Consider the following 21814-nt stretch of genomic DNA (forward strand, 5'->3'; position numbering starts at 1 on the left):
TGTTATTACATCGTTATACAATCTTATTTCCATATTTTTGATAAAGATTAACAATTATAATGTGTAAAATAAGATTTTTTCTTGAAATTATCTTACATTTCTCGTTTATAATCGATAAAAAAAAAGAATAAATCTAACCATTTTTAGGGATTTTCAGAACATATTGCTTTGATTTAATTCAAACATGATTATTTATAAATGTCATTAAGTAGTATTTAATGGAAGTGTTAAGTCTTTTTTATTAATAAAACCCTTTGATGGAGTTTTATCTAGGTTTACTGGAAATTTGCTCATTTTATGTAGTAAAAATATCAACTTTGAGCCCACAAGATGGCATCTCCTTCAATTATGATGTTATTTATGACATCAATGAAAATGCTCTATTATCTCCCCCCACAAAGTTGAACTGAAGTTATGTAATCATCTATGTTTGTTTGTCTGTACATAAGCAGGACTCTGAAGAAAGTTACGAACCGATTATGGTCAAACTTTTTAGGAAAATTATATATGTTAACAGAAAGAGGTCATTAAATTTTGAGAAGTCAAAGATCAAGGTCACACAAAATTTTAAAAGTACATAATTGACCATAATTTATTAGGGAAATTGATTTTAAGGAGGGGTTTACACTCTACCGAATGCCCATTCTAGTTTATGTATCATAGTAAGTATGTTCATTAGTCAGAGCAGGACCCTGAAGAGGTATGTGGGTGAATTTATCCGATCTATAATATACATTTTAATCGGTATCTGCTATGATAGATTGAAAGTTGATTATTCAAAACCTTAGAAGGACTAATTAATAGTCCCTACAAAAATATTATTCAAGCTATTTCTGACCCAAACTTGATTTTTTATACTGTTTCAATCGTCCTTAGGTTTAAGAGAAGTTGCAACATTAAATGGGTCCCATTCAAATGCAATTTGTAGAAGAACTAGTGAATTTGTATAATCAAACAATAGCAGACATATTTTGGTATGTTGTGTTAAATTTTGACTAAATTATACAAGTTCCAATTAAATAACTCAGCCATAAGCAAAAAGTGTTTCCTCAATTTTAGAAGGTTGAGTGAATATACATTTATCATGGAAGCCTATTTCATCTTTCTCTAGCTCCCAATCTATTTATCATTAATTTTGTTTGTATAATTATGTAGAGGAAGTAATATTTAAAATATATGTCTGATCATATATAAGTGTTCATAACTTTTTGCAATGGTTTTCTTAAATTAGCAATAATTTGTATAAGTAGAAATCCAGAAGTCCTGAGCTGACTTAGTTGCAATGACATTAAAATGAGGAATTGTTGTATACCTTTAAATGAATTTCTCGGAATATATCAGATTATTAAATGGTTTTAATTATTTACGTAAAAATAGAATGGTTTTTGTACCTTACTGGTTGCAGTATGTGTCCTACAATATAATTAAACAATAATATATACCAGTTAAATTCGATCAAAAATTGTGCGTTTTCACGTGACGTTAGCATTGAAGATATCGGCTATTTTGGGGCCCTAAACAATCAATTTATTAAGTTATTTATTAAATAGCAAACTAGGGCCAACTTAAATCTTACAGTCTATTAAATATCAATCCCTCTAATGCTAGTTTTATTATATATCAAATTCTAATATTAAATATGTGTTAAAAATATGTCGTTATACAATCTTATATCCATAGTGTAGTTACAACTATGAACTATTATAGTTGAAATAATGAGATGTTCTACTCTAATTATTCTACTTCCTTTGTCCCTAATCTATCAAAAACAAAACAAGATATACAAATCTAGACATTTCATAGGGATTTTTAATACCTATTACTTTGATTTAATTCTACTATCAGTATTTATCATTGACATAGTAGTATTCAATGCAGGTATTGCGTCTTTCTTCATTATTAAAACCATTTGAGAAAGTTTCATTAAGATTTATGGGAAATTTGTATATTTTATATAGTAAAAAACTCAACTTTGAGCCCCCAAGGTGGAGTCACCCTCAATTGTGGGTTCCAATTTATGAGGCTTTTGGAAAACCGCTCTATTTTTCGAGGTTGCGTAGGAATATTTTCCTTTTATTTATTCCTTTTTTCTGTTTTCCTTTTCTTAGCTAGGTAGCAGCTGGATTTCGAGCTGCTCTTCTTGTTATTTATTCATCGTTAAGTTGTTGAAATAAGGAATCGTTTAGCAGCTAGAGCTGCCTAGAGATAATAAACTGAGCAAAGAGTAGTGAATTAGAAGTTCTATTGCAGCTCCATTGAATTGGTAGGCGTTCTTTCACCTTTGAGAGATTGATTCTATTTGCGTGCAATCGATTAAGTCTGTCGAATAGGATGCGGATCGAGTACGAGGGGCAGGAGAAGCTCTTGGAGGATACCTTGACCGCCGTGAAGCAAGGATCCTTCCAAATGAAGCGATGTCTGGACAAAAACAAGCTTATGGATGGCCTCAAATTTGCCTCAGAGATTTTGGGCAAGCTTCGGACCTCGGCCCTGAGTCCCAAAAGCTACTATCAACTCTACATGGGCATCTGTGATGAAGTTCGACACTTGGAGTCCTTTCTTCTAGAAGAGTTTCGTAGAGATCGTAAAGTGGAGGACCTCTACGAATTGGTGCAATACGCAGGCCAAATTGTGCCTCGAATGTATTTGCTCATCACCGTGGGACTCGTCTACATTCAAACAAAGGAATATCCCAAAAAAGACATCCTCAAGTACTAATTCGCTTCAGCCTCAGGGCTCCCAGTCAACCTTCCAACTAAACCCCAGACCTTGCCTTTTAATACAAGATTTAAAAAACAACTCAATGCTATAAAAATATTTAATGAATGAGTTATTTTCTTATCTTTAGTCCATAATTATAGCAACAGCACACCTCTTCAATCTCCTCAGTTACCTTTGTAACCCTCATTAATTCGTTCATCCCTTTCTGTTCCTTTATTTTACTTGATAACATTTATATATTACTAGGGAGGACAGAGAAGGGTTACAAATTCAATTTTAGCCTTAATTTTTGGTTGCAAGAGCATATTCTAAGGATTCTAGAACCCCGAAAATTACGTTTTCTCCTAAATGCTTATTTTATCAAATTTTACTCTAATTTTCTTTCGGTATTTTCAACCTATTTTGCAAGTACTTTAACTGTCAATCATAAATTTTATATATGTATTGAATCAATCCACTCATTTTTTATATTAACAGTAGTTCAAACGCGAAATGTCAGAAAAGTGTGCCTATAGCGTCACTATATTTTGAAGATGCTTCATTGAATTTTGAAGCTTTTTACACCATACATGTTGGAAAAACGTGTATGTAATATAAAGCACAAGACTGCATCCAAAATATACGCTTGAATCAAATAACTAAAATGTACCAAACTATTTTGTAAGTAAATAGCACCTTAATTAGCGTATTATATACGAAAAGCCTGAGAATCCAAAGAGGATACTGTAAAACCCAAGGACTGGCAGCCCTGATTTCCTTCCTTTAACTTGTCTCTATTTGAGTCTTAGTCATTATCTATTTTTTGTTCTAATTGCAGGGATCTCGTAGAAATGTGCCGAGGAGTTCAACATCCTCTTCGTGGTCTTTTTCTCCGTAATTATCTTCTACAATGTACTCGAAACATCCTTCCTGACTGCATTGAAGAAGAAGAAGAAGGCGAAGGAACCGTGGAAGACTCCATTGACTTTATTCAGCTCAATTTTGCTGAAATGAATAAACTCTGGGTTCGCATGCATTACCAGGGTCATTCCCGTGATAGAGATAGAAAAGAAAAGGAACGGATGGAGTTACGGATCCTTGTGGGTACTAATCTTGTTCGCCTGTCACAACTTGAAAGTGTGGATGTTGACATGTACAGGAAGATTGTTCTACCTGGTATACTAGAGCAAGTTGTTTCATGTCGTGAACCCATTGCTCAGGAATATCTCATGGAGTGTATCATTCAAGTATTCCCCGATGAAATGCATTTAGCGACTCTTGTTCCCTTTCTTAATGCCTGTGGACAGTTGCATGAGAAAGTTAATGTTAAGAACGTCATCATATCCCTTATTGATCGATTGGCTCTTTATGCTACTCGAGAAGAGTCTGGATGGGTTCCTGGAGATGTTCAACTTTTTGATATTTTTAGTCACGAAGTCGCTTCCATAATATCAGGACGGGGCGATAGTATTCCTCCTGAAGATATTGTATCCCTACAAGTGTCTTTATCGAACATGGCTTACAAATGTTATTCTGATCGAGTCGATTATGTTGATACTGTACTCTCCGTTACTAAAAAACTTTTTGACAATATTCAATTAGAAAGGTAAATGATCTCATTTAATCTGTTGGGGAGTTACAAATCATATGATACCCTTTATTTTATCCCATTTCAGAGTTGAGTTTGATACGCCTGTAGGATGTGAACTTGAAAAGCTTCTTAAAATTCCAATCATTAATTATAATGATATCATAACCGTATCCAAATTAGAACATTTCCTACCACTTTTAGCCACATTTGATTTCGAAGGTCGTAGAGCCATGGCTAATTTTATTACTAATAACATAATTGATAATGAAACTACAATACCTACTGCTGATCAAGTTGAAATCATCCTTTCCATGTGCTCTCCACTCATAGTAACTCAAGATGAAGGGCCAAGTCCAGATAATTGGCCTGACCCGGAAGAGTTCGTTGAAGAGCAAGGACTCATGGGCAGGCTTGTTCATATGTTTGTTAGCTCTGACTTAGACCAGTTTTTCCAAATTTTAAATGTATCGAAGAAGCATCTTGGTGCTGGAGGTCCTAAAAGAATTGGTTCTACACTTCCATCTATCATAGTTCAATCCTATCGATTGGCCCAAATGTACTATGATGCTAGAAAAAAGGACGACAAATGGGAAAAGAAAGTTGATAAAGTACTACAATTTAGTCATAATACCATTTCAGCTCTCGTTAAAGCAGATATGGCTGAGCTTCCTTTACGCCTCTATCTACAAGGTGCTGCAGTCATGGATAAAATAGTATGGGAAAATCAGGAAACTCTCGCGTATGAATTTATGTCTCAGGTATGCTTTGAGCTCTGTAGTGTATAATTAATTGAGTCTCTTAACCAATATATATTCATTTAGGCCTTTTCCATTTATGAAGATGAAATTAGTGAGTCTAGAGCCCAATTAACAGCAATTAGTTTGATAATTGGAACTTTAGAGCAAATGACTTGCTTTACTGAAGAAAATCATGATCCGTTAAGAACTCAATGTGCTTTAGCCGCTTCAAAGTTACTTAAAAAACCAGATCAATGTCGTGGTGTCCAAGTGTGTTCTCATTTGTTTTGGTCCGGGAAAACTAAGAGCAATGACGGGAAGGAAGTAAGTCGTTCAGCACATTTGAATAGGTGTGATATTTAACAAAATTGTTTTATTTTAGCTTCAAGATGGAAAGCGTGTTTTAGATTGCTTAAAAAAAGGAGTCAAAATAGCATCTCAATGCATTGACTCTGCATCTCGCGTTCAGCTCTTTATTGAACTCTTAAACAAATACGTTTACTTTTTCGAAAAGGGAAATAAGTTAATAACTAAGGATATGATTCAAGAATTGATAGCTAAAATCAAGGAAGAAATATCTGCACTTGAAATGGATGAAGAATTGGATCAGCTTAACCAGCATTTTGATAATTCTTTAGCTCATTTTAACATTTTATTTGATGATGTTTGAAAAGTTTTTTATTTTTTTTAAATCTGTAGAAAAGTGATTATTATTATTTATATATCTATATACCATTATTTTTATTATCATTGTTTACCATTACAACCATTATTTGTTAGATGAGTCAAAATTGAATGTTTTATTTTCTATTTTATCATATACCTAATATTAAAATTTCGTTATTTTTTATCAAAGTCTTTACATATATTCATTATTGTAAATATGGAGTTCAAATGAGCTCTTAATATGAGATTTAAGTTACCTTTAACTCTCACTTACTTCATAGGGGTATTTATTCATCCCAAAGGTTTAAATATTCATGCAACATTTCATTTGCAGAGCTTGCAAAACCTGTCCGAAGGGCTACTAGAGATTTTGAAATTTTACGAGCTCCGGTGTAAGTTGTAATTTTGCTACTCCTTATATCATGTTAATTCATAATTTATTATATATTTGGCTGTTTCAATAAGAGGTCTTACTCACTTAGACTCATAAATTTTACTAACATTAGTATACATAGTAAAATCTATATACATTATTATTCAACGATAAAGTCCTTAGGGGAGAACCGGCCATATTTACCGGTGTAGCTCATTGCTACATATATGATATATTTCCTATATATATTTTGTTGGGATAGTACTTAATTAGTTATTAAGTTAACAAATACTGAAATTAAGTATCATGTATTCTAATTTTTTGGATTTAAATATATTAAAAATAATAGAATAAATTTGATGGTAATATGACTGTCGATCAGAAGTTGACCAGATACATGGGCAGTCCAACAGATTCGAACTAAACGATTAATTTATTCAAATTGTCAATTGAATTATTGACTCCTCTTCATCAATATTTTTTCTCCTTCAAATTCATTTATTTAATTGTTGTACGGTTGTCATGAATATTATTGGAATCAACTATTGAAGCATCCTCATAACGAAATGAATCAATTATTAGTTTTTAATCATTGCAAATAATTTAAATTTCGATTTTTTTAAATTTGTATAACTTGAATGGGAATCATAATAACATATTGTTTATTGCAGCATGAATCATCATAAAATATATTTGATATTTTTTTCGGCAAAGTGTTCACGTATGCTTTGAATTGTCTGTTGACTGGAATATTTTGCAACATAGAAATAATTATTTATACTCATAAAAAACTAATTTGATTTCGTATGATGTTCTTTTTATCAAAAAATACAAAACAAAATTGATTATTTTGATTTTCTGACTGAAGGTAATAGTTAAATCATAGGTAGATATAGAATTATTTGTTAATGTTGTATTTTTGTAAGAAATGTCAGAGTTAGACTGAAAGAATATAAATTTACTAAAGGTTTATATTAAGGTGGCAATTTTTGTATAATAACTTTAATTAGGCGAATTTATATTTGTATATCTAAAATTTTATACAAAAGAAAGTTTAAATCAGAGGTATGTATCCTTTTCACCCGAAAGGCTACTAGAAGAGATAGAGACTAATGGTATAGAAAAGGGCTTCTATAAAACCTTTGAGAGCTGCAGGTTGTATACCCCTGGTCTAAATATATACATAAATTGTAATTAATGTTCATTAGAATTTGCAAATAAGAGGGGAGCCACAGGGTTGGTTTAATTTTATAGAAATGATCAATTCATGACAATAAAATTCATTATAAACCTGACAATTATGTATTTCAAGATTAATATAGGCAAACATTGATTTATATAATGATATTTTATTTTTTATAAGTATAGATTCATAAAATCTAATATTATTGCAAATTGCTCCAGGCAAGAGATATTAATAAATATATTAGGTATATTGTTTACTAGATCATATAGTCGAGTTATAAATAATATTATTATCCTTTAAGGGTTTAGTTATAGCCAAAAATAGATATTATCTAAGTTTAATAATTTTATGGAAATAGAAAAAAACGGTTATAGCCATATAGTACGGTTAAAATAATGTTTTTCACTTACTTATATTTATTATATAAATATTGACATGATTATTTTATGAATAATGAATAGAACATTTTCACTGACGTCATTAATGGTATAATGATTGAAGGAGACGCCATCTTGGGGGTTCAAAGTTACCTAAAATACATAAATTTCCAAGAAATCTTGATGAAACTCAATAAAATGACTTTAAGAATTAAAAAAAGACTGAACACTTGCATTGAATACTACTTGATGCAAATAATAAACATTGATATTTGAATAAAATCAGAGTAATATGTACTGAAAATCCCCATAAATTGTTTAAATCTGTATATTTTTTACTTGTTTTTGATTTCTTAGGACGAAAAAAGTTGAATAATTAGAGGAAAAGAGCTTATCATTTCCATTTTAATAGTTTGTAGTTGTAACTACACTATGGAACTAAGATTGTATAACGATGTAATAACATATTTCTAATAAATATTTGATATTAAGATTTGATATATAATAAAACTATGCATTCCGTGGGATAGATTTTAAATAGGCTGTAGAATTTAACTTGGCCCCATTTTGCCACTCAAGAGTTCCCCCTATTCCATAATATTAAAGAAAAAGTGGTTTCATTTTTGTAAAATTTGGTTGATGTTGCCCCCAAAAGGGGCAATATCAACAATACTAACGTCAAATGGAAACTCTCTATATGATATTTAATTACATTACTTTTGAAATGAAATATGAATATGCAAATAGATAGTGAATTGTGGGCCGGGAGGGATGAGTTGATGTTGGATAACAGTTGGTGCTCGTGCATTGTGTCTAGCTAGAATTAAAAAGAGAAAAAGAGAGAGAAGGAATTGTGGCTATGCCTGAAGTGAAATAATAACTAATTTGTACTAAGAAATAGTGTGTTGATCGTTTTCCTTGGGTCCTACTTTGACTTGTTGGAGAAATGTCTGATAGCGAAGGGAGTGGCTCGGATGCGAGCGAAAGTAGCCCTGCGAGGAGTCGTGGACGGAGTAGCGGACGTCGTCGTCGTCGTCGTGACGAGTCTGATGAGGATGAGGAGGACGAGGAAGAATACGACTCTGAAGAGGAGGAAGAGTATGAGGCGAAGCCCAAGAAGAAGAAGAAGAAGAGTGACTTCATCATTGACGAGGCTGAAGTGGATGACGACGTGGAGGACGATGAAGAAGGATACGACGACTACGACGCCACGGATCTGAACAATGAGGCAGAAGAAGCGGGTCAAACAGCCCGAGAGATTGATGCTCGGATGCGTGCGGCTCAAAGGGACCATCTGGGGTTTGGAAGAGGCGGCTCCGGGGATGAGGATGGGTTAGACGAAGAAGAAATCGAGCGCTACTACAATTCCCGCTACAATGAAGAGCAGGAAGTGCTGGATATCTATGGAGATGCACATGAGAAGCACATGTCCGAGGAGATCACTCAGCAGACAATGCTCCCTGGAGTCAAGGATCCCAATCTCTGGATGGTCAAATGTGTTATCGGCATGGAGAAAGAGACTGTGCTTCGGGTCATGAACAAATACTTTGCTCATGCACAAGATGAAGCAACCAAGCTTCAAATTAGATCCGTTGTGGCTCATGAACACGTCAAAGGCTATATTTACATTGAAGCCTTCAAGCAATCTCATGTCAAGGAACTGATCGATGGTATAGGGTCCCTCCGTCTGGGCTCTTATTCACAAAAAATGGTTCCTATTAAAGAAATGACGGACGTACTTCGTGTGATGAAAAAGCCTTCCGGTATTTTAAAACCAAAGCAATGGGTTCGTCTTAAAAGAGGAATTCATAAGGATGATCTTGCTCAGGTGGACTATGTGGATACGTCTCAAAATTCAGTTCATCTTAAATTACTGCCTCGAATTGATTATACACGTCTCAGAGGTGCTCTTCGGACTCCTAGTGATGAATCTAAAAAGATAAAAAAGAAGAGCCCTCCTGCAAAACTTTTTGATCCCGAAAAGATTCGTTCCATTGGTGGTGAAATTTCACATGATGGTGACTTTCTCATGTTTGAAGGGAATCGTTATTCTCGCAAGGGTTATCTGTATAAGGACTTTGCTATGAATGCAATTATTTCAGAAGGAGTGAAGCCTACCCTTGCTGAATTAGAGAAATTTGAAGAAACGCCTGAGGGATTAGATATTGAGCTCTCATCTGCTGATAAAGATGATGTCGTACATAGTTTTTCAAACGGTGATAATGTGGAAGTAATGGAGGGAGAGTTGGTTAATCTCCAAGGCAAGGTCATAGCAATTGATGGTGGTAAAGTGACAATTTTACCCAAACATGATGATCTTAAAGAACCCATCGAGTTTCAAGCTTCAGAGTTGAGAAAGTTCTTTTCTTTAGGAAACCGTGTCAGAGTTATTGGTGGAAGGTAAAAGAACAAATTTATTATTTACTAATTGTATGTTTATAACTGAAATTCATGTTACAGATATGAGGGAGATACCGGATTGATTGTGAGAGTACAAGAAAATTTAATTGTTCTCTTTTCTGATTTAACCATGCATGAGTTAAAAGTTCTTCCAAGGGATCTTCAATTATGTACTGATATGGCAACTGGGGTGGATTCTCTGGGTCAATTCCAGTTTGGTGATATGGTTCAAATTGATTCTTCAACTGTGGGTGTTATTGTTCAGATTCAGAAGGAAAATTTTCAAGTTCTAAATATGATGGGAAAAGTGGTTAGTGTAAAACCTCAGGCTCTTCAAAAGAAAAGAGAGAATCGCAACGCTGTTGCTATTGATTCTGAGCAAAATCAAATAATTAAAAAAGACGTTGTAAAAGTGATTGACGGGCCTCATAATGGACTTCAAGGTGAAATTCGGCATTTATTTCGTAGCTTTGCTTTTCTTCATAGTCGTAAGATGATTGATAACGGAGGGATCTTTGTCTGCAAGTGTAGACATTTAGTCATCGCTGGAGGTAAAAATACCAATCAGAACCGTGTGGGTGGTTCGGCCATGCCTGGATTTATGTCTCCAAGGCTTAGTTCACCAATGCATCCTTCTCAGAGTGGAAGAGGTGCCGGCGGAGGAGGAGCGGGTCGTGGAAGAGGAAGGGGTAGAGGAGTAATTGGAAGAGATCGGGAACTGATTGGAAAGACGATAAAAATTACACAAGGGCCGTATAAAAGTCATATTGGTATCGTCAAGGATGCCACAGAGTCAACTGCTCGAGTTGAACTCCACGCAAAATGTCAAACGATTTCAGTAGATCGGGGGCGGATTGAAGTTATTGGAACCCCTTCCCAGAATGTTGGAAGTGTGTCTACTTACACACGTACACCTTCTTATGGATCTGGAAGTGGAACCCCCATGTATGCCCCTGGCTCACGCACTCCAATGTATGGATCACAAACTCCCATGTACGATGGCTCCCGTACTCCTCACTATGGTTCCACTACTCCATCTCATGAAGATGGCTCTCGTACGCCCGGACGTTCTGGTTCAGGAGCTTGGGATCCTTCTGTCACCAACACACCCGCTCCTATTCGGGAATATGACTTTGATGGCCAATCCGGAAGAAGTGGAGGAGAGTCATCATCTGGTGCATTTGATGATTCGCCCTCTCCTAATTATAATCCCGGTACTCCTGGTTATGCTCAAGAATCTCCATCTGCACCCTATACTCCTGCAACGCCAGGCTCAGTCTATAATCCAGGTGAAGGATATTCTCCATATCAAGCATCCCCATCTCCAGCTGGCTATCAATGTAAGTACAAATTGATTTATTTTCCATCTGGTTAACATAAATACATATACATATATTATTGAATTGAGTATATGTAGTAAATAAATATATTATTTATTAATAATGTGTCTGTTTCCCATAGTTTTTTTTTCTTTCTATTTATTTTTTTGTTCTTTTACGAAAATGATCTATGAAACAACTGCATTTTTTTTAATTAGAAAAAAAGTTAATTAAATTTTCAAAGGATAATTGGTATTTTAAACAAAGCAATATCTTAAATGACTCAAAGTCACGATAATTATTGTTATTGCTATTTACAATGAAAAACAATACAACAATTTCCTGAATCATCCTCACTATCAAATGATATTTGTATTTTTTTTTGCTCAAGTGATGTTGTGAGGTGAATTTAAGTCAAATATATGTGCATATACTTAAAAGAGCCTAACTATTATTATTTAATATTTGTTATATATATGCATAGCTATAGGTTTGGTGACCTATGTATAAATGTTCCGTATGTGTTTTGTGTATAATAATATATTAATATGAGAGTCATTCTAGATTCTCCGCGTGTAGAATAAAGTATATATATAAACTCCATATCCTCATATATCTCATATCCACGTATATCATAATATTTATACATTTTTATTTTTCATAGCGACGCCAAGTCCTAGTTCGTATGTTCCCACACCAAGCCCTGGACAAAATTATCAACCAAGCCCAAGCCCTGGTTACGCTGCTCCTTCTCCGGGCCTTGGTTACAGCCCCATGACTCCAGGAAGTAGTCATCATACACCCTCGCCCTATGCAGCAACGCCTGGGCAGGCAACTCAGTCTGAATTGGAATCAACGGTAAGGACAATGAAAATATGTTGCCCTTTAATGTGTTGATACCTCCATCTTCTCTTTTTTAACTCTAGGACTGGTATTCACCCGATATTGAGGTCCTGATTTGTGATACTCATGATGACACACGCCTTGTGGGTCAAATCGGTGTAGTTCGAGGTGTAACTCCGGGAATGTGCTCTGTGTATCTACCTGATGAGTATAGAACAGTTTCCATCGCTGCAGATCATTTGCAACCCGTCAAGCCTGTTAGAGGAGATAAAGTTAAAGTTATCATGGGTATGTTGCTATTATCTTTAACACTTATGCATGGATGAGTATAGTATCATAATGAATAAGTATATTATGCTTATATGCATATTCATTATTGTTATTATTATAGCGATTTGAGAAAGAAGAATCAGGTCTCTCCCTTTATTTATTTATTTAAAGAGGATGGGGAGGTAATAGAGAGGGGCTTATAGATTTTTCATCGTGATTTAAGTATCATCGATTGATGCTCAAGTCAAGTCAAAGTTCAAATGTATTTCCGTAATAAACTTGTGCATTCTTTTTTTGCTCTTTTGATGCCTGATAATATAATCAATAATATTTTATTATTATTACTATGCTTTTATCAATATTAATATCAAAATTATTTGCCTACTTTTTAGCCAAATTTATGAGATGTCAAGTAACAGAATAAGATCTCTGTTTATGTATTATATTCAGTGAATGATATATATACAATATATTATGTTATTTTTTTATCCCTAGCTATTCACAAAAAAATCTTAAAATTTTCTAGTATATTATTTATTTATTTTTTGGGGGGAAGGGGGCTGTAGTCCCTTCAGGGCACCCCCTGTGGACAACCCTGACATAATAAACAATGTACATGTGATAATATTTAATTATGATATCCCTTTGTTGAAAAATAATGAGGGGTTTGAAAATACTTGACATATACGATTTGTATATTATTCCCCAGACTTGAAGTGAAGGTATTATTATCAAATCAAATAAGAAACTAAATAATGAAAATAAAGGATTACAATATGATCGTTCTATTTTTGTTGTATGTACATACTTAATCATACTAATACTTATTAACCATATTTTTATTCCTACTTATAGGTGAGGATCGAGACGCTACTGGGAGTTTACTTTCCATTGATAGCCAAGAAGGTGTCGTGAAACTCGAAATTGCTGGAGATGTAAAGATGTTGCAATTGAAATATTTGTGTAAAATGAAGTCTGATGACTAAAATAACTATTTTTTTCTTCTTTTTATAATTTGTTTTATTTCTGTGTGTACATATTATATGTATATATTTATATATAATTAATAATTAAATTGTACATACAAAAAGAAAAGCGGGGATGGATTCTTCTTTCGATGTGTTATGTATGTAGATATTCGCATAACATCCATGAAATACCTCATTATAAAGTAGTTTGAATGTGAAAAGGAAAGAAGAACGACCTAAAGATACAAATCATTCACGCCTCATTTCATTTATATCTATATACATATAATAATATATTATTATTATAATATTAAGTAATATTGATACGAAATACACCTATAAATTATTATCATTGGTTCTTAATGTTCCAAGGAGGCCGCATTAAATGCGGCAGCCGAGATTATTAACTCATCTCTCATTCGTACTATTTATTATTTTGTTGTAGAAAAAGTAAGTCCACCGATTTTTTTTTTTTCGGTTCGGTCTTAAGGGACTACTTTTTTGACCAAGACCGCGGCCTCAGACCGTGGATCAATTTTTTTCGGTATCACTCTATGGACCGATTTTTTTGGGTATCATATATTATGACTTGAGAGACCATTTTTTTTCTAGATCAACTGTCATTCAGTTTTGTCAAAAAAATTTCATAAGTACACGATAAGTTCTAGAACAAATATAGTATACATATAAGAGACGGCGGGTTCAAAATTAATCCGAAGTATCTCTTTTTAAACCTCGTATAACGTCATAATACTTGGAAAAACTTAGGATGTCATATTATAAACAATTTATCTGTAAAATCGGTATAGACCGATTTTTTGGCGGCCGAACTAGACCGAATTTTTATATGAGACCGATACAGACCGAGCTTTTTGTTGGACCGAATTAGTTCGGTATAATATAACGGTCTCAGACCGGTTTAGGATTTCCAGACCGAAACCCAACACTAATAATTCATGAGTGTTATTTTTAATTATCTACTGGGAAATGCAAAAAAACTTGAAAGTAAATAGCATTTATACTTTGTTTAGTTCTTACTTTTGTGTGTTATAAAGAAAAAAAAGGCCCTTGATAAAGATCGGTCCATCCTGCGGTTATTTTATTTCAAACGGCTTGAAGGACAATATTATTATTCTTATTTATGCAGTTTTATTTGTAGGGGCCTTATGAAGAAGAAGAAAAAAGAAACCACAAATGGCCATCTTTTGTCCTAAAGCCTAGATTCATATATTATATACCTTGAAAATATCCACCCCTTTGACATTGGTGTCTGATACATATAATATTATGTAGTTTTTATATTTGATATGATAACTACAAACTAATTATAATAGAACAGCACCTAAGAGTCCACATATTGGGACCACGGACAGGGGTGTCCGTAGGATTAAAAATATATTTATATATATATATAAAAATTATGAAACATTATTTTAAGTTTTTTGGAAAAAAAAATCAAAAAATTTAGTCCTATTCAAACAAAAATTATTTTTTGGAAAAAAAATCAAAATTCAACAGCTGTTCACAAAAAATTATATTTTTTTCGATAAGAAAAATTAAAAGTTAAATTTTTAATGTAAAGTTTTTTGAAAATTATTTGATATATTAAACTTTTGGGAGAACAATTTCAAAATCCATAGCTATTCACAAAAAATGAAATTTTTTGGAAAATTAAATTACAATGATTTTAACTTTCTAGTAAAAAGGGAAAAAAATCCTTAATTGGACCACCGACTGCGGACCTCCCTGACGTATATGGGCAGTTCCATGCAAATGTCAACCTCACCATGAAAAAATTAAGTTCCCATTTTAATAACAAAACCTACTTAAAATGTATCATAAAGGTCTATATTTTGAAGACTCAAAATACATCTGATCACATTATTCATACAAGTACATGTTTTTCTCAGTTAAATGGTAAAACGCAATACTGTAAACTTTTATTTTTCGGTGAATAAAATTGTATGGCTTTCTTAATGATCAGTATGTCAAACAATAATCTCCTTCAGATGACTTCTAACCTTACTTTTCATCAAGAAGGAATGTTGTGTCAATTTGTAAATTTGTTATTTAATTTGCATCTCTCCATTGGCTGGTGGAACGTGCTTTTATGATGCCCATTTATGGGACAACTCATTTAATGTCCATAAAATGCTAAAATTACTGTCTTTATAAATAAATCTACTAATTTGGTGGAAATATTACTTAAATGGAATGCATCTTATGAATGGAGTAAAGAGCAAATAATGATTATTTCTTCTTCTTTTCGAAGGAAAGGGGCATTTGACGGTGTGGGAGGCACGGTGAAGCAGGTTGTTAGCACGGCTATATTCTGCCAACAGGGAATTGTTTACACTGCTACCGATTTTGCCAGAGTCGCTGCAATGAGATGCCCAAACATCACCATCGAAGAGGCCACTCCTGAGGAGATTAAGAGCTTCACAGACATACAGAGCTGGAGGGCAAGTGGAAAGATGTGCCCACCCTTAATTGTATACAGGGAGTGCCTCATGTCGAGGTTGGGTCATGGGGACTGATCAAACACAGTATTTACTCTACTACTAGGAATCATAACTGCTCATTTTTCTCTCTTCATCCACTAGAACCACCACAAAAAGACGACACAGGAACCGAAATTCAGTTCCTACGAAAAAATGAAGTCCACTTGATTCCATTAATTAAGTATTAAATATGCTTTAAGGCCTAGCTTTTTAGATTGTAAAAAAGAAATAAAATCATCTAATAACCCCAAATAACAAATACCTGAGTGAGAATGTGATAAAGTGTTTGTGGATATATGTATTTAGTTGATACATAGTTGTGTGTGTGATAGAACATTGTGATTCTGCAGGAAAAAGATGGGCATACATTAGATATGTACACTGTCACTTACCAGCAGCTCTCTTCATAACTTTCTTCACCAACTGAACAGTCCACAGTTTCCAGCAAAATCCTACGTTCTCTCTGTTTGGCTGACAAGCAATATTCCTAAACTAAGCGGTATAACTAAACAAGAGTTGGCTCTCCAGACTGGTTTTTACCCTTTAAATGGGCCACTGAAGTTAAACATATGTGGGCAAATCCCTGTTTATGATAGTGTTTTTGTCTATTTCAGACGTGTAATATCCGTAACGGCAATGTTTTCTGAATCTTTCTTTAACAGGAAAAAAAAAAGTTTTTCTAAATATGATTTTTGGGTTTCTCAAACCCTTCCCTACAAAACGATATTGAACATTGTTAGTCTTTGAAAGATAAACTCACTGAGTTTTCATCATGTGTTCAGTGAGTCCAAAAACCTTGTCCATGTCTGTAACAGCCGTAACTCTGGGTATTTTGTCACTTCTCCCAAAATCCAAAGGTTCAAAACATTTCATATTGCAAGCTTACATATGTTTATACAAATATGTGTATTCAATTATCTAATTCAAATCAATAGCATGTTAATGTTAAGCTTAGTTGCCAAATTTATCTCTGAATGTAACGTCCATAACGCTGGAATTGCCAATATACAAGAAAGTGTGAATTTGGACTGTTTTCGTTGATGCTGCAAGATATAATTTTACTTTTTTTTTTTTTTTGCCAAACTCTATCTACCTGATTGGGTGATTTTAATACGTAAAGGATTTTGAAATGAAGAATATGTACATATAGCCAATGCCGGACTAAACGGGGTATTGTATAGTGTATGGCAATATAACTTCCTTTTGACATAAGGCAAAAAAACAAGTTTTATAAATGAGAAAAGTTTTATTTTTGTTTATCATGATATTTAAAGTTTTGAAAGTCATATCAGATAGGTCAGTGGTTCTCAAATGGGGTTACGTATACCCCCTGGGGTACTTGGAGACACTTTTGTGGGTACTTGAAATAATATTTTACAAGTGGTACATTATTTAAGGGCATCCGTAGGGTGGAGGGGATATTTTGTTTTTTACTAGAAAATTTGAATTTTTTTTTGCCAAGAAAATTTAATATTTGAAATTAAATTAAATTTTATGTGAATGGCTATGGATTTATAAATATTTTTGGAGAAAAATTTAATATTTGAAATTTTTTGTGATCAGCTGTGAGTTTTAAATTCTTTCCAAAAAATTAATTTTTATGTGAATAGCAGTATAATTTTAACTTTTTTTTTGAAAATTTTTTATGTTTCTTTTTTTAATAAAACCCTAAAAACCAAGGCCCCTCCAAAATATAATCCTCCGGATGCCCCTGTCATTGAAGCTAAAAATACTTTCTGCTGGGTGAACTTGAGTTAAATAAATATTTTACGAAGGTTGTATCACTAAAAAAAAGGTTTAGAATCTCTGAGATAGGTGACGTCCTCATTATCCATACACTAAATAAACTAAACTTTGTTATTCTAATACCCTATGTTTTTTATAGGGATAATTTTAATACAAAAAGATGCAGAATTTAATAGGCAATATATCTTAGTTTGTAGTTTTGAATGATTAGTTGATTAAGTAATTAGTTATTGAGGAACCCGTAAAGGTTTTGAAAATGTAGGCATTTTCTGAATAAATTCAGTTCTAATTCCCCAATTTGGACAACCCGTACCAATTTGGAATTAGTGTATAATACCAAATTTGATTGAAGCAATTACATTAATGAAAACTCAAGGGCAAAATTGTTATCTGATGACAGCAATTTCACATCCTGTAGAATAATTGGATTTTTTTTTTGTATATTAGAAATGGAAGCAATTAACTGATTTTCATAAATCGCACGAATAAAAACTCCGTATGTAAATTGCATTTAGTTTAATTTTATAAAATACGAATTTATATTTTATTTCTAATTGTTATTTATCCTTTAAATAACTCGAGAATTTAGTAAAACTTGTTGATAGACAACAAACTTAATTTTGAATTATGTTCCTCCTTCAACCATAATGAAGATTCATACTAAGACGAACTCCTTAATAAGTCTTCCTAATTTTTGTCTTTAATTTGTATTCAATTTTTTAATTTTTTTTTCGTGCATTTTTGAACCGACAACCTTAAAAAAATCTTTGATACACGAAACACCAATGTTCTTTTATTAAAAAAAACCAACTTATTATGGAAATAACAGACATTCTCTCCAGTCCTCAAGAGTCTTATCTGATAAGAATGAAAACATAGCCTTAGGTACATAATGCATAATTTTAGACAACTTTTATTTTATATCTAATGTCTATATCTGTCTCCGTTTTTGGATACCCTATGCGTTTCTATAAAGTAAGTTATAAAGTTTGAAGTAATGTCCCAACCGCTACTACATCTACAGCTTCATGGCCACCCATGAGTAATGGAAGATTGTGCATAATTTGTCTCCTCTCTCTCTTAAAAAAAGACTCCGGTTGACATTATTATCGCTCAAAGATGTTAAAACTAATATTTGGACTCGTAACAAAATGTATCGTTTAACAAATTCCTTTTATTACGAGTCCGGGGACGGTATTAGCCTTTTGGGTCTTGATTGTAAAAAGACCGAGTCCCACAGAGGGTAGATCTTTTAAAAATATATAAATAAATCTTACGTTTCTAAAAATAATAACAATTTGCTTACAAAACGGTCCATTCAACAATAAAAAAAAAAAGGTCCCTGTATTTTGTTTTCTAAAAGAAGTATTTGAAATTATTAAAAAAAACAAAAAAAAAAACATTTTATATATGCCCTATGCTACACTCTCGACAATACCGGGACTGCACAAGTCCATTCCAAGTCTTGAGCCTTCGATTTTCTGGATTGACTAGTAAATCTCAGTTAAATTAGGCTTAAGGGTGACTCGATGAGCCCGTATCCTTCTAACTCTGATTATGTCATCATCAAACTGTATCAAATTTAATTATATAAAAAGATCAATAATGCTGAACTAATAATGATTATAATTTGAAATAAAAGATGCCAATCAGTCTCAAGTCATGAATAATCTTATTCAAGTTTGAATCTTTTCAATTAGAACCTGAAGTGTAATTTAATGCTGAGTGACCAAATGTCCTATTTTTACATTTTGTTCTCGGTACCCGGGATTTTTTTTTAAATTCATAAAATCTCCTATGTTTGGGGGAACAGGTGAATATCGACTTTAACAACCAGCTAAAAAAAGATCATAAAATCATTTCCAAAAAATAACAAAGGGCTCTTTTAATACTTTGACTTCATTTTTTTAAACTAAATATATATATTTTTTTAATTACTCTTTTGGATTTCTTCTCCTTAACTATGTCAATATTTAGATTAATGATAATATTTATATTTATTCTAAATGTCCTTTTTCTGGAAATTTTATACTTTCTTTGTTTCAATGAGCCTCCTTTCTATTCTTTTTTTAAAGTCACTACAAAAAAAAAAAAAAAAAAAAAAAAAAAAAAAAAAAAAAAAAAAAAAAAAAAATCACAAATTCAGAGTGACATTCTATACCCTTCGCCGGCCGGCCGGGCATATATAATAGGTTGGAAATAAAGTAATTTTGTATTTTTCGCTTTGTTTCAATGATTTATAAGAATTGTTAAAATAATTCAATTTAAGCAAAGTATGCTCCATTCTGTTTGATAACTTTTTACCCATGAGAATCCAACTTCATAGCGTCCTTTTCTTAGAAACCCTTTTCCCTATTGGCAAAAAATCAGACAACCAATTTTCACAGGTCTCTATTGACACCAAATTTGTAACACCAATCACGTTGGTCATGGATATGAACAGGTGGTCATCACTTGGTGCCAAGTCTGGAGTGTATGATGCATGCATAAGAACTTCCAATCCGATCTCCCTGAGCTTCTGGTGCGTCATCAAAGATATGTGCGGCCTTGTGTTGTCTTAATGAAACACGTTCTCTCCTATTCACCAATGCTGGTCACTTTTGTTCGATTGCCAGTTTCAAAGGGTCGAGTTGTTCACAGTAGAGGGCAGAATTGAGCATTTGGGCATCGGGGAAGAGCTCAAATCCCAGCAAATGTACAGTAACTCCTTGGTCGGAGTCAAGCCTGACTTTTCCACGGTCTCGCCTGCTTCGTTACCTTTTGACCACGATTTCTGTTTCTTGGTATTGACGTAAGTGTTCCCTCTTTCATTTTCAATCACAATCAACTTCAGAAATGACGTGTTTTTCCCTTTCAGATAGTGAAATCGTCGGAGCAACAATAAAAAAGGCAACGTGTGTGGGATCACCCCTGTACCGCTGCAGAGACTGTTAGCATTTCCCTCCAGACTGCCTACAATACCTAGTAGTCCAATAAGGTTGGGTAAGGTCTTGAAATTTGTATTCCGAATAGAAATATCTTACATTTATGTAAGAAATCATATGGTTGACTTATCTCATCATGATTACGTGGTACACCATGGACATGACCTTCTCGTCAAGAGCTGCCAGTCGTGATCAGGCTGTTATTTCCTGTAAAGGAGGACACACTGAATAAAAAATATAGCTAAAAATAAAATTTAAACATACCAAAATTTTGATTTGTCCTTTCTTAATTCCATAAAAACCCCATTGTTCGGATTTTAGTCAAGCTACTCCAAGTTTTGGGCCAGACTGTGTACAGGGTGAGTATTTTAAAACTGGAAAAAGTTTAGACATCAATATCTTGGTAACCCAGAGATCTATGTTTATAGAAGTGTGTTCATCAGATTCAACTGACAAATCTATAAAAAAAAATACAAAATCCTTGAAATGTCCTCCGAATACGAACGTCGTGCGGTTATTATTGTGCGACTCCATGTTGGGTGAAAGTCCAAAGAGATTATTAATTTTATGAATCTGGCCAAATCAACTGTTTATAATGTTGCCAATGCTTTCAAGAAGTCTAATGGCTAGGGAAAACCATCAAGAAAATATCATGATCGTTTTGGGCTAATAACATTAGTGGAATACACGATTAAAATGAATGGAAATGTGGCCTTCTAGTTCGTTGTATCTGAACCCCTCGAACTACTACCTATGTGTTGGATGTCTTAGACCAATATAGATGAGAAGATCCTCATCAAAGCCTATACCAGGTTGGAGGCTGTGGTTGAAGATGGAGGTGGTTGATTTTAGTGATGTACTTTACTATAGGCACCGTCATGCAAGGGCGAAAGTTTACTGAATTAATTCAGGTAAATATATTGTAATATACCTTATCCCTCAAATGTCTGGATTTAAAATCTCCACCCTGTATATTGAGACGAAGAAATCGGTCCACGATTTGCGATTGATTAAATTTCTGTAAAGAAAAGATCATTTGAAGCCAAACTAAAAAGATTGATCTGGGGTGTCTGTAGGATTATATCATCTTGAAAAAAATCAAAATTTTTGTCAATGATATTAGTAAAATTTAATTTTTCGGGAAAAAAAATTATGAAAAATTAATTTTTTTGGAAAAAAAATTCAAAAACAAACATAACTATTCATTATTAAA

At 33.3% G+C, this 21814-nt stretch overlaps 2 protein-coding genes across 3 annotated transcripts; both read left to right on the forward strand.

The window, feature by feature from the left end:
• The first annotated feature begins 2092 nt into the window (after window positions 1–2092).
• Vps35 (Vacuolar protein sorting 35) lies at window positions 2093–5878 on the forward strand. 2 transcript variants are annotated; one of them, XM_040710673.2, is made up of 5 exons: window positions 2093–2711; window positions 3539–4306; window positions 4377–5049; window positions 5113–5352; window positions 5411–5878. In XM_040710673.2, the coding sequence occupies exons 1-5, from the start codon at window positions 2332–2334 to the stop codon at window positions 5696–5698; spliced, it is 2349 nt and encodes a 782-aa protein (XP_040566607.1). In that variant the 5' UTR covers window positions 2093–2331; the 3' UTR covers window positions 5699–5878. The 2 variants fall into 2 exon arrangements, with proteins under 2 accessions (XP_040566607.1, XP_071743652.1); XM_071887551.1 differs by having other exon boundaries at window positions 2150–2711; window positions 3510–4306.
• A 2566-nt stretch (window positions 5879–8444) lies between these two features.
• Spt5 (Transcription elongation factor subunit Spt5) lies at window positions 8445–13779 on the forward strand. The gene is made up of 5 exons (XM_040710674.2): window positions 8445–10030; window positions 10091–11370; window positions 12014–12207; window positions 12276–12480; window positions 13318–13779. Exons 1-5 carry the CDS (start codon window positions 8577–8579, stop codon window positions 13446–13448), a joined length of 3264 nt encoding a protein of 1087 aa, XP_040566608.1. The 5' UTR covers window positions 8445–8576; the 3' UTR covers window positions 13449–13779.
• The last annotated feature ends 8035 nt before the right edge of the window (window positions 13780–21814 follow it).

This window comes from Lepeophtheirus salmonis, chromosome 4, assembly GCF_016086655.4.
Source record: "Lepeophtheirus salmonis chromosome 4, UVic_Lsal_1.4, whole genome shotgun sequence".
Classification (NCBI taxonomy): Eukaryota; Metazoa; Arthropoda; class Copepoda; order Siphonostomatoida; family Caligidae; genus Lepeophtheirus; species Lepeophtheirus salmonis.

Excerpts from the sequence above, each read along its gene's own strand:
- Vps35 (XM_040710673.2), top strand. The coding sequence starts at position 2,332 with ATGCGGATCGAGTACGAGGGGCAGGAGAAGCTCTTGGAGGATACCTTG. Across the intron at positions 5,050-5,112 it reads CGTATGAATTTATGTCTCAG|GCCTTTTCCATTTATGAAGA; the intron begins GTATGCTTTGAG and ends ATATTCATTTAG. Across the intron at positions 5,353-5,410 it reads AGAGCAATGACGGGAAGGAA|CTTCAAGATGGAAAGCGTGT; the intron begins GTAAGTCGTTCA and ends GTTTTATTTTAG.
- Spt5 (XM_040710674.2), top strand. The coding sequence starts at position 8,577 with ATGTCTGATAGCGAAGGGAGTGGCTCGGATGCGAGCGAAAGTAGCCCT. Across the intron at positions 10,031-10,090 it reads GTCAGAGTTATTGGTGGAAG|ATATGAGGGAGATACCGGAT; the intron begins GTAAAAGAACAA and ends TTCATGTTACAG. Across the intron at positions 12,208-12,275 it reads AGTCTGAATTGGAATCAACG|GACTGGTATTCACCCGATAT; the intron begins GTAAGGACAATG and ends TTTTAACTCTAG.